Below are 11,974 nucleotides of genomic sequence, written 5' to 3'. Positions count from 1 at the left end.
TTTCATAGTGATCTTTTCTGTGACTATAGCGATGACTCAGTTCTTCACTGAACTATCATGCTCTTATGAACATTCAAAGCACACAGCAATTAAAAGGCAATCATGACTACTTCTGTCATATTGTATGGTTGAATCTGAAAAGATAAAGCGGGTTTAAAACCTCGGTTTGATTTGTGTTTGACGCAATGCAGAAACAAAAGTCTTCCTTGAGTCAACTCGTGTTTTCCCCTTGCAACTGGTTTCTGGTTATTTTCACAGATGACACTTGGTATTTTGTGAGAGTTCTCCCACAAAGTAAAACAAAAATGCCTTGACAATCAAATAAATAAATAAATAAATTCATGGTTCATTTGATCCATTAGCCAAATTTCTTTATGGTTTGCAGTGCAAATTGTATTTTGATGATGTTCTTACAAATCACCAAAAAGAACATCAGCTAAAAGCATGATAAGCTCTCACTTTACCTCATCAACTGCACATCCCCATTAAGTGCCAGACTCATTATCAATGACATTATCATTTTTTATGTATCTAGGAAAAGTGCGCCCTTTAAAAATGCCATGCAAATTTGTCCTGTCGTCATTACCGTCCACTTTATTAAGGACAACCTGAACCTGTGTAAGACTGAGTGCCCTCTCTCTTCTGTGATCTCTCAGTAGCCTACACCCGTGCCTTACCACCTCAAAGCAGAAGTTGTCATCTTGCAGATCAGGTCACTGTAGTCTCTTTTCGACAGCCGCCTTAGCGGATTGGCCCAGCCAATCACATACCTCACTGGAGGACTGCCATTGGAGGAGAGTCATAGGACTTCATGAGGGCTCTTCCTCGGACTCAAAACCTCAACCGTCCGGTGGTTCCTTCTTGGTTATCCCGGAACCTTCCCATGGCCTAGTGGCGCCTCGGGCACCAGACTAGCCTCTTAGCCTCCCTCTGGTGTAGAGAAGGCCCGGTCCCAGTCATAAGCAGTCCCTGCACAAAGCCTCCTGGCCCTGGATGAAGTCCCGGCAGGGGCAAAGGCGGCGGTGCTTGGGCCCGGCCCCCGCGCAGCTGTACAGCAGAGGCTCCTTCTGCAGGAAGCACTCGCCCTCCTCCAGTAAGGCAGCCGGGAAAAGGTGGTTCACCTCCACCTCCAGAGCCTCACACTGCACCTGGAGCCTGAGGGAGGGAGGAAGAGAGAGAGAGAGAGAGAGATAGAGAGGGAGAGAGGGATGGTGAGAAGGAGAAGAGAGAGGGATGGGATGATTGAGAGGAAGAGAGTGATGGGTGAAGACAAAGAAAGAGGGAGGGAGAGAAGGAGGGATGGAGAAGAAAAAAGAATGAGTAGGCACTTAGAGGGAGGACAGAGAGAACATTCAGCTCTGTTTAACCTGCTGTGAGGGAGAAGACATGAGGAGGCGAGAGCACATTTTTAACAGCCGCTGGATTATGACAGAATGATGCTTAAGTAAATTACACACATTGAAGGTGGCTTTGTTAACGTGTTAAAGATGATAATGCTTAAACGGCTGTTTTGTACTTCTGTTTTGGGCATGGATGTCTCTGGTTTTGATTACGTGTAAGTCAATAAAGGCTTGTATCCCAAGTCAATTATTGTAAAGCACAGTGCTAACACTGGTGTTCTGGCTTAAATTGACCCTCTCTATCCATAAAGAGCTGCAGTGTTACATAAAAAAAAAAACCTTAATTTTAACCCACTGGCAGGTATAATGGCTGTCTGATCGGTAGCTTACCATAGCTCTGGAGAGCCTAAACTGAATAAACTGCCCATTTTAAATTTCACAAAATTGACTTACATTCTAAAAAAACTACAAAGATAAATATCTGGTCTCTACAACCTTCCGGGCATCCTTACACTCACATCCTGGCACTATTTGTTTAATCCCTCCTCTGTTCTCACTGGCAACTCTGCTATGGGCTTATTAAAGCCTAGAGGGTTACAAATGGACCAAACCAAGGTTTGAGTCAGGTATCCAACTTAGAGCAGCCTAGCCTAACTGCCTTTCTGTTGTTACTGGCAAAGTAAGTGTGATTTAAGCACGGTAAGATGAGCTTGGTTAGTTTTATCTTTACGGCTAAAAAACATTTATGCTTGCTGTTGTAGCAAGCATTTTAATAGGCCTTTTTTAAACTACTGATTAAACCATTTTATTTCCAATGAACATATTTTATCTAAAGGTTTTATTTGAATTCATGAATGATTGAGACTACAACGGATAGGCTAAATAATTTGTAAATGACTGAATGAATGCATGAACTCAATGAGTCGCTGCTGAATCCACCGTTTCCTTCTTTGAGGATTTTTAGAAAGGCGGTAAAATGGCTTGCCATTGTCTTTCAGAGGTTTATTTTTGTAGTAATTGCCTACCTCTGAACAATACAGTCTTTCTTACTAGCTTTCTGTTTGAACTCAACTGACAGTCTGGTGTTCCGCTGAGCCTTTTCCTGCCAATATGGCCGTGATACGATTTGTGACGTCAAATGCTACAACTCAATATTCCCAACTGACTCATTACTTATTTTCTCACCTCCCTACCAGACAACCAATAAGTTGTGAACATGCTGACACAAAATATATGTGGATGTAACACAGTGGTGATAAGTCCTCCTTACATGCATGTGAAGCACTTTGGGTGTTAAGAAAGGCGCTATATAAGTGTGCCCATTCATTCTCACATAGACAAATGTGGTTAGATTTGCACATGGATCAATTACTCACCCACCGAAGGCCTCCAGGTTGTTGATGTATGGGAAAAAGGCAGGCTCACAGACCAAGTTCTCCTCCTGGCAAAACCGCACACACGAGAGCCCCTCTGGGGCCAGCAGCAGCTGCATGGCAGAGAGGGGCGGCCAGCAGGGCGGCGCTGTGACGTTGGGGGCCCAGACCAGAGTGCTTGTGTTGGGCAGCAGCATGAAGGGGCTGGGGGGGTTGCCCGGCCAGGACTTTGAGGCGTTCAGAGGGGGAAATGGGGGATTTGGATGGCAAAAGTCCTGGCAGGAGAAAGTAGATTGGCAACAAGTATATTTGAGATTGATCAACCAATTGACAAAAAAAAAAAAATCAGTTAATGCTTCCATCAATCAATCTATCTATCTATCTATTGGTGAATCTATCTGGCCCTTCACCTGCATCTTCAACTTAATATTGACCTACATAACTCTGGCTAGGGTTAAACTCTTTCAAAGAATTCCAAGCTGTTTCTCAGAGTGCGTAAGCCTGAGGTGATTTGAGCTTCAAAAGGCTCAATTCCTGCGTTGGATAGCAGCAGCGGAGCCTTGACATCCGTGTCTGACCTCCCAGAACATTTAGTTTAGCTACAGGGCTGTAGCTCAGCCTGCTCATGCTCCCCTTCCCCCAGCAGCAGACACCATTCTCCTGTCCTCTCAGCTGAACCTACACACCAGTGAAACAGAACAGGCAAAGCACTGACCCCCGGTCATGTGTGTGTGTATGTGTGTGTGTGTGTGTGTGTGTGTGTGTGTGTGTGTGTGTGTGTCTCTGTGTGCGTGTCCATGTGTAAGTGTAAGTGTAAGTATCGGCTCAGTAGGCTGTAGATGCCAGTGTGACGGCTCCTTCAGAGGCCCTTTGGTGTTTTCTCTTCCTGTTTCCTTGCAGGTAGCCTTACTAGGAGAGGAGCTAGTTGATGCCCCTGTGCACCTTGGTATATAAGGCTACTTCCTCTTCCACTCCGGGCCAATCTCATTCCAACTGCTCTCACTCGTACATTTGACACACTTTCCTTTTGACACGCTCAACGCTGCATTCAGTATATTACATCTCTACGGAAACGCTGGGGATCATCTCTCCATTTCACTATGGCTGTCAGACCAATCTGTAGGAACAGGCAGCTCACAAAATATGTGCGTGTCTGAGATTGTGTGTGTGTGTGTGTGTGTGTTTAGAGATCCTACCTGGTGTTCTATGTAGGCACTGACTCTCTCCAGCATCCCCTTACAGGTGTACTCATAGGGCAGGTAAGGCTCCACCTGTACATATGCACACACACACACACACACACACACACACACACACACACACACACACATACACACACAAAGTTATCCCGTGATCATCGCCTCCTTCATCAACACAGCTTTCTCATTTCAGCCACAGGTTAAGATAATGGTTAATGTGTATGCCTACCCCATTACCACGATTGAGAGCAAAAGCAAAGCATTTAACACGGCACTACAAAGTCATATGCATTATGGTTAATTGGCCTCATATCGATTCCATTCGGTGAGTACCTGATTAGATCAATCAACTGGAAAATGGATTGAGTGCAAAAAAATATCCACCTAATCATCAGTTTCTCGGGTCCTAGCGTCTCTCGAACAGGCCTTAATTCAGACGACGCTGAAAACTCCTGCACTGCATCAGTTCATACCTTCACACCTCATTGTTCTTACCCCGCTTTGCTCCCATTGACTGTTTCAGTCATGTCTGATCTAATGAAAAATGTAATGAATAATAACTGTCCAATTTGCTGTGGGGCCTATTTGCATGTCTTAAACTGTGTTTGCTTATTTGCGGGAGGAGATCTGCATGCTCAATGAGACTGAAGCCTACGTGAGTAAAGCTCTGCGCAGCTCCGGCTTGTCTAAACAGTCCCAATTGCTCATAATGGAGGTTGCCTCCTGGCCTACTGTAGGAGAAAGCCCTGTGAGCGCTGTGGCTTTTAAACGGATAAATTATCCCTTTTGGAGTTTATTTTCTTTCTTATTAGTTTATTTCATCTGAGTCAAATGAAGTGTGTCCACCGCTTCATCAGCTATTCTGGAGCGTACTTTGCCTTGGGCCCTTGTTTCCTGTATAGAGGGGCGGCATGCGTGCACACACACACACACACACACACACACACACACACACACACACACACACACACACACACACAGCAGTGAGATAAATTCTTATCAATTTCCATATTGTCAAAAGGATTAAGCGAGTTGATATTCGCTACGCCACTTCTGAGAGCCTTCTGAAAGAAATAATTTGCCCTCAAAACTACTATAGGCAACTCACGCTTGGATATAATGATCCTTATTGATCCTGATCCTGATTTAATATTGTCAAAATAATCCATTTCAGTTTGTGTTTCCTTCTTGACTTCTGAGAGCCAAACCTCCAATGGAGATCATTTCCCTTCCTGCACACTCCAGGCCAGAAGGGATCCTATAGCCCAACCCCAACTAACCCTCCCTCTTATTCTCAGATCAAAGAGACATTTGTGGTTTGGGGGTTGTGTCCCTCACATACAAATTACTTTTTACTGTTAAAAATGATTTTTTTTTTTTTACTAAATTGATTCAATAATATCATCCACACAGACCAACTTCAAAGTTCAAAACACCACCCTTGTCAATTCCCTCGGAAACACCCTGCTGTGAAGCCTCCGTGGCCTCTGTTGCCCTCCCTGCCTCTCTGTAAATGGAGCGTGGCTTTGGCAGCCTCGCAGTGAAAGGAGAGATGAGTGGTGAGCGCTTCAGCGGCGTCAGCTCTCAAGATCAGTCTCTGTTTAACACACCTGGCAGGATGTTGTGGCACCAGCAAGCAAGCAAGGGGGTGAGAGCAGGCGAGGGGAAATGAATTGATCTGGCCTGCTTGTTGTGGTAATGACAGATCGAGCCTGGCGCGGGTGATTAACGCTCCGCTCCACTCCGCAGGTAGAGTTCATCGATCAGGCCCAGCTGGAGGGCTGTCATGTCGGCCAGCCCAGGCCAAGACAGGGCTGCGGTCGGATAGTCAAAATTACACCCTATATCCTTTCCAAACCACTTTTCCTTGACCTCGTAGAAAATATGAATTCATAAGGACTATGAGAACCCAACTGATAGAGAAATGTGAAACTTTGACTATAATCAAGGATATTTGTGTATTTATGAATGCCTTTGTATTTATTGCATGTCTTTGTGTATTAAAACATGCATTTTGGGAGAATTTGTTGTGTGAATTTTCGCCTAACACCAACTGCACTTACACTTTAGCCTGTGTAATTATGCAACAGCAGATGATTGACGTGGGTCTTTAAATGTTGCTGCTGCAAGGAATTGTGGAACGGCATTATCTCCTTTGCTTCCGTAAAGGATGGTCCATTGTACCCTATGGTAAATGAGATAAGAAAAGAAGCACTGAAGCACCTTTCCTAAGTATTTAGAAAAATCGACCAGCTCTTATCATGGCTGCCACTTAGACACTTCCAGGTAATTTGCTTGGTTGGGAACCTTCCTAAGCAAAAAAAAGGCCATCCAACTGCAGCCCCAGCATGAGCTCAGGCTCTACCTCTGCAGCATCTTAATTTCAAAAAACAGTTTGGTAATGCAGACCATTGACAGCAGCAGCAGAGAAAGGTGATCTCCTCCTGGGTAGTCTCCCTTAGCCAGGCGTAATTCACGTCTTGGGACTGCTAAAGGTGAATTTGATCCAAACATAGGTGGGATGGATTGTGGTGTGCTTACTAAATTTCTACATCCAATCCATACGAAATCCATAGATGCAAGCAGAAAACAGCAGAGAAGAGTATTGATATCATCAGGTAGCAGGCTAGGTGAGCACATTGCTACACACTTCTTTCAGTACCAACATTCCAATGTGCTGTTCCTGGGCATTTACCCTTGACACACAATCCTGTAGTCCAAGCTGGCCGTGTGTGACTGACTCTAGCGGGATCCAGTAACATGACCGGTGATATGGCTTTAATGTCCCCACGTGAAAAGAGTGTTAAAAGCCCTATGGCACTGGTACATTACTTTGGTTTTCAAGATCTCCTGGATGGCCGCTTCAAACTCCTGAGAGTTGTTGAAGTCTACGGTCATGACGTTGGGCCTCCCGATGTACTGCTCTGCGTAAGGGTGCTGGGAAGAGACCTGGCAAAGAAAGAGCATAGCATCACTGTTTAGGAACAACCAATATAAAGCTGTAGATTAGATTTCTATTTTATTTTCATTGTGCAGGGTATTGGTACAAATCCAATAAAACACAACATCTGCAATCCTCTCAACCTTTTTGAGGCTCATCTGTAGTAAATAACTTCAAAATTACTTCATCATAAATCTGTCGAGACAGGGGTATATGAATCCAGCAAAATTCAGAGAATCAGATCAGAGATTATTATCAAACTGTCACGTTTCATAGTACAGCCCTTCATCAAGGTTAGAGCAATTATATCTTCGAGGACAGAACATTCTGATGAAAACTATTTTTTCTTCCTTGTCCATCACTATACGCCCTAGCAGAGGAATTACACTGCACATAGTAGCATAGCACCATATGCTAACACCGCATGAACGTGTGACAACCACACCCGGGCTGACCACAGTGAACTCACCTCTCTTGATGTGGGCTTGCCTCTGAAGAACTCGTGGTTGAGAGAGCTGTGAGGTGGCTGGAATCTGGGCTGGAGGAAAATGCAGCCGTTGGCAATGGCCTCCAGAGGGGCCGGCCCTTCATAAGGGAAGCCAAAGCCAATGAAGAGCTGGAGGGAGATTAGGAAACGGTCAGCGCAAGACGGGGAGATCTATGCTACAAGCTCAGCACAGCAAATGTACACACGCAAGCAAGTACACATAGACCTACACACTTGCACACAAATGTAAGCAAGCAAGCACACAAGCATATACACACACACACACACACAGACACATACTCAGGCACGCATACATTCACATACAGACATACACTGGCACACACACACGCAAGCAAGGAAGCACACAGGCATATAAAATACACACAGAGACGCTCACACACACACACACACACACTATTCACTATTTCTATTCTTGGTCTCTGTATGTCCCCAACTGATGTGACTGAAACCCCCTGAGAGTGTGAACAGAAACCTTGGCCTTGCGCAGGAGTTGCTGCAGCTCGTGCTGGGGCAGCAGGCCGTGGTTCTTGACAAATGCCGGCACTTCCGGGGGGCGCTGTGCTTCGTAGTAGACAGTGCCGTGGATTTCCATGTAGCGGTTGAGGATGTCCAGGAAGCTCTCCTTTCCCTGCCAGGCAGAGAGGACATGCACTCGGGTCATGAAATGATTTCAGTCGTACACAGGACAAGGTGTTACATTCCTTGAGCTACTAGTTGGGGACTTCCTACACTGGCCAAACCTTTCAATGTCACATGCAAGTTCTCAAACCCAACAACCATAGCCATAGCAACCTAACTGCCACCTAACCTACTTAGCAACAACAAAGAGACGTCTAGAATGATGTGAGTCCTCGTTGTTTACAGAAAAGTCTCCCTGGGTGACAAAAGTTCACAGTCTGGAGACAACTTCTTTTGCCTGTTAGATATTCTCTCTCTAGCCATCAATTTATCAAAAAACTAGAAGAAAAAAAAACTTCTACCCTCAATGTAAACTCCTCAGTTACCCCTTTGGGGACCCCTATGCAGAGCAACAGGCTATCAGGGAGCTCCCTTAGCAATTTAGCTTTCCAATGAGTGGCTTAAAAGGAGCTTGTGATGACTTCTAACACAGGTTTGTCTCTTGCAGTGAATATCAATAGCGGGCTGGATGAGTATCTTCTGTGCTTAGTTAAAGGAGCGAGGGGGAATAATGATGAGCAAACATTGATGTTGCGCGTAGGGGGGGCTCGCCTTGATCACAGTTAAACATTAGGTACAGATTAAAAGAGTAATGCATGAGTCGATACAATGACCTAAGCTAGTTTGCGCAGGCAAAATGGCCACACTTTAGGTGAATGCTGATCTGATACAAATCGAGATGCCGGAACCTTGTGTCCCCAGCCCGAACAAATATAAGTGCGCCTGTGCTTGTTTTAGCGACTCTCGAAAAAACATCCCAAGCTGACAAGATGTACCCGATATAACAATAGAGAGATTTGTCTGTTTGTCCTCCAGTGTGATGGTCAAACGCTCATTTGTGCAAAATACTTCCCTTTAAGAAGGTAATAAATAATTTACTCATTCAGATCACTAGTTGGTGAATAATTGATGCGGTTCATTGGGTGATTCATCAGATTTGACTGTTCAGACACATTCAGGGTAATTAATCTGTTGAAGGTTGAGCAGCGCTGAAGCGGATCATCAATAAGGTAAACCATATAGTAAAGGTTTTAAATGTCGGCTGTGCTCCGCTTCCTCCGCAAGAAATGGATGAGAGATTCACTTTGACGTGACATTTGCATTTCTTATCCTAAGAAAGACCCCTGTTTTTGAGAAACGAAAAAGAGCTCTCTAAAACCTCAGATCATTTGAAAATGAGTTGCTTTCCTTTTGTGTGCTAGTTATTCATCAAAGCTTGTAAATGATTTATGAGTAAAAGAGAGTTTCTTAAAGGTCCACCTACAGTGCATTTCAAATAAATTCATTAAATACCGAAAAAAAAAAAAAATGTTTGAGGGTTCAGGCAGCAGGCGAACATTAATAAATGCAATAAAATAAGGAGATCAGATGTACATACCCGAAGCTGTGGATAGTCCAAATGGGGGAGATAAAAGAGAACCGGGAGAGAAACAAACATAGAAAAGAAGATAATTAGTCTTTTGCCTTTCTGAAGATAAGAGGAGCTTTGCATAGTGAATAATCACCTGAGGATGGCTCAGGCTCCAGAGGACAGGAGCACTGATGTGGGCAGTGTGTGTGTGTGTGTGTGTGTGTGTGTGTGTGTGTGTGTGTGTGTGTGTGAGAGAAAGAGAGAGAGTTTGTTTATTGGCGTGTGCGCATGCGTTTGTGATTTTGAGTGCCTCTGTGTGTACTAGGGGATTAACATGGCAATCCCTCAAATTCACAAACTGCTTTGCTGTGCCTTAAACTATTCACAGAGTCAGGGAATTTACAGAGCACCAAGGTGTGAGAAGAAAAGAAGGGCAAAAACAACGGCAGGATAAAGACAAAAGGCAGCTCATCTCAGGGAGCAACTAGTGCTCATCAAAGACATGTAGACGTCCTTGTTGCTCTGAGGACAAATGTGCACATACAGAGACAAAGAGTCTCACACAAACATACACACACACCCACACACACACACACACACACACACACACACACACAATCACACACAAACACACACACACACACACACACACACACAAACACAGAAAAAGAGAGTGCAACGAGACCCACATACATGCACACATACACACACACACACACACACACACACACACACACACACACACACACACACACAAACACACAAACACACACAAACAATACAGTCACAACCAAAAAAAAACGGCAACCATTTCACATAAAACCCAGTGGATTGACGTCTCCCGCTGACAGGTGGAGGAATCCGTCTTCCTTCCCAGCCAAAACTTAAACGCTTGAGCCCGAGCCCTGCTCTCTTAATTTATAACGTGCTGACAGGTAACATTACTCTGTGACGCCCCTCTGAGTGCTATCTCAGCGGCACCCAAATTGCCCTGCTATCAGTGGGCCTGGCAAGCCTCAGAGGACGACCTGCTGATCCTCACCCCCACCAGGGCTGAGTATGATCACAGCCCTGTGCACCCAAAACATTAATGTTAGCATTTAGTAGATGTAGCTCTCGCTTCTGCTGAGTTAATATGTGTCTGTGTGTGTGTGTGTGTGTGAGTGTGTGTGTATGTCTATAGACACAGTATTGAGAAGTAACGCCTGCCGTGCTGAAGTTCGTGCAACTTGGTGCGACAGCTTGGCAGTCATCTGTTGAGGCGTAATCTCTTTTTCACCATCAGGTTCTATTTCAGATGAGTCAGAGGAATGCGTCAGTGTGTAGAGTCGTGCTTCAAAGGGGGAATATAATAGGCCGTTTTTTTCTTTTTCATGAAAAAGAAAATCTACGGAAAATGGGTAAAATGTGTCCAACCCACATTTGCAGTCATTAGTCTTTGACATCTAAGACAACCTTTTGGCTCAAGTTTATTTTTATGGCCCATTTTAAATAACTACCTAACCATCTGTTGACAGGCTGTTGACAATGACATGTCCACACAGGCATTACTTTGGGCAGATGGCAGTCAGAGTTAGTGTAAATGCTGATGAGGGACACACTAAGTTGAGAAAGAATTTAAAAGTTACGATATGGGTACAGTATTTGTTACCTGGCTAACTTTTGTCGCCAATCACGCAAAGGACCATTTAAACACAGTGTGACAGCCAGGTGCACTAGTGATGGTGCAGATGCTGCTGATACCGTGATATGGTGAAACATGGGAGTATGAACATTGAGAGTTTGAACACGGAGCAAGGGTTGACACTGGATACAAACACCGCTTTAAATAAGAGAAGGGGCTGACGAAACTCTGTTGACAGACTCACCTTCCACATGCTGGGCTCCTTGCCATATACCACGGCAATGTTGGCCACCTTGCTCATCTGGATGCTCCTCCTCTCTGTCTCGTTCAGCTCCTCAGCCACGAAGCCCATGAAGGAGTTGTCAGGGGTGTGTGCTGTAGGGTGACAACAATGCAAACGCGTCAGTTGTGAGCTCAAAACGCCGCTGGACCAGCAGATGGAGCGTTCTATTTTTGTATTTGTGAGTCGTGTTGTGATCTGCGTGTTGATTTGGCAGGCCTTAATCTGCACACAACTTTTAAACTTTCCAACTTTGTCCAACACTCTGTAGGATTTCAAACCATGACTTTTGCTTATCTGTGTTGTCCTGAAGCACCAGCTCTCTCTGTTACTGTGTCTGAAGTCATTAACTGAAGCAAATAACTGTCAAAGGACCAAGAGAATAAGGATCGATTAGATACTGATGGGATGTGTTCAGTACGTTTTCAATATTTGGGTGTCAGATGCCATATTCAGTCACATATATACATATACTCATTCACATGGTGTTCAGAACCTCTACATAGTTCTGAGTACGTCCTGAACACATTCTGAAAACTTACCTCATAGATAGATATCTTAATAGAATCATCTATTTTGTAACAACAAATGGGAAAATTAATGTTCTTCGACCCTTCACCCCAATTAGTTATTTTTGTGTGAGCTTTCCGTGACTCTTTTGGGCATGTGTTTGAGCAAGA

General features: G+C 44.5%; 1 protein-coding gene across 1 annotated transcript in view; it reads right to left on the bottom strand.

Annotated features, from left to right (window-relative positions):
* Positions 1-956: 956 nt before the first annotated feature.
* Positions 957-11,974, bottom strand: part of LOC308379862 (alpha-1,6-mannosylglycoprotein 6-beta-N-acetylglucosaminyltransferase B-like) — a gene marked incomplete at both ends in the record, with an annotated part of 58,532 nt that continues 47,514 nt past the window's right edge. The window contains 7 exons of the mRNA XM_080857124.1: positions 957-1,155; positions 2,717-2,988; positions 3,910-3,984; positions 6,745-6,861; positions 7,323-7,469; positions 7,834-7,989; positions 11,259-11,389. Coding sequence (XP_080713250.1) covers positions 957-1,155; positions 2,717-2,988; positions 3,910-3,984; positions 6,745-6,861; positions 7,323-7,469; positions 7,834-7,989; positions 11,259-11,389 — 1,097 coding nt within the window. The remainder of the gene's footprint in view (positions 1,156-2,716; positions 2,989-3,909; positions 3,985-6,744; positions 6,862-7,322; positions 7,470-7,833; positions 7,990-11,258; positions 11,390-11,974) is intronic.

This window comes from Sprattus sprattus (genome assembly GCF_963457725.1).
Source record: "Sprattus sprattus genome assembly, chromosome: 18".
In the NCBI taxonomy this organism is placed as follows: Eukaryota; Metazoa; Chordata; class Actinopteri; order Clupeiformes; family Clupeidae; genus Sprattus; species Sprattus sprattus.
The sequence above is the reverse complement of the archived record's forward strand: the minus strand, read 5'-3'. Positions and strand labels throughout refer to the sequence as shown.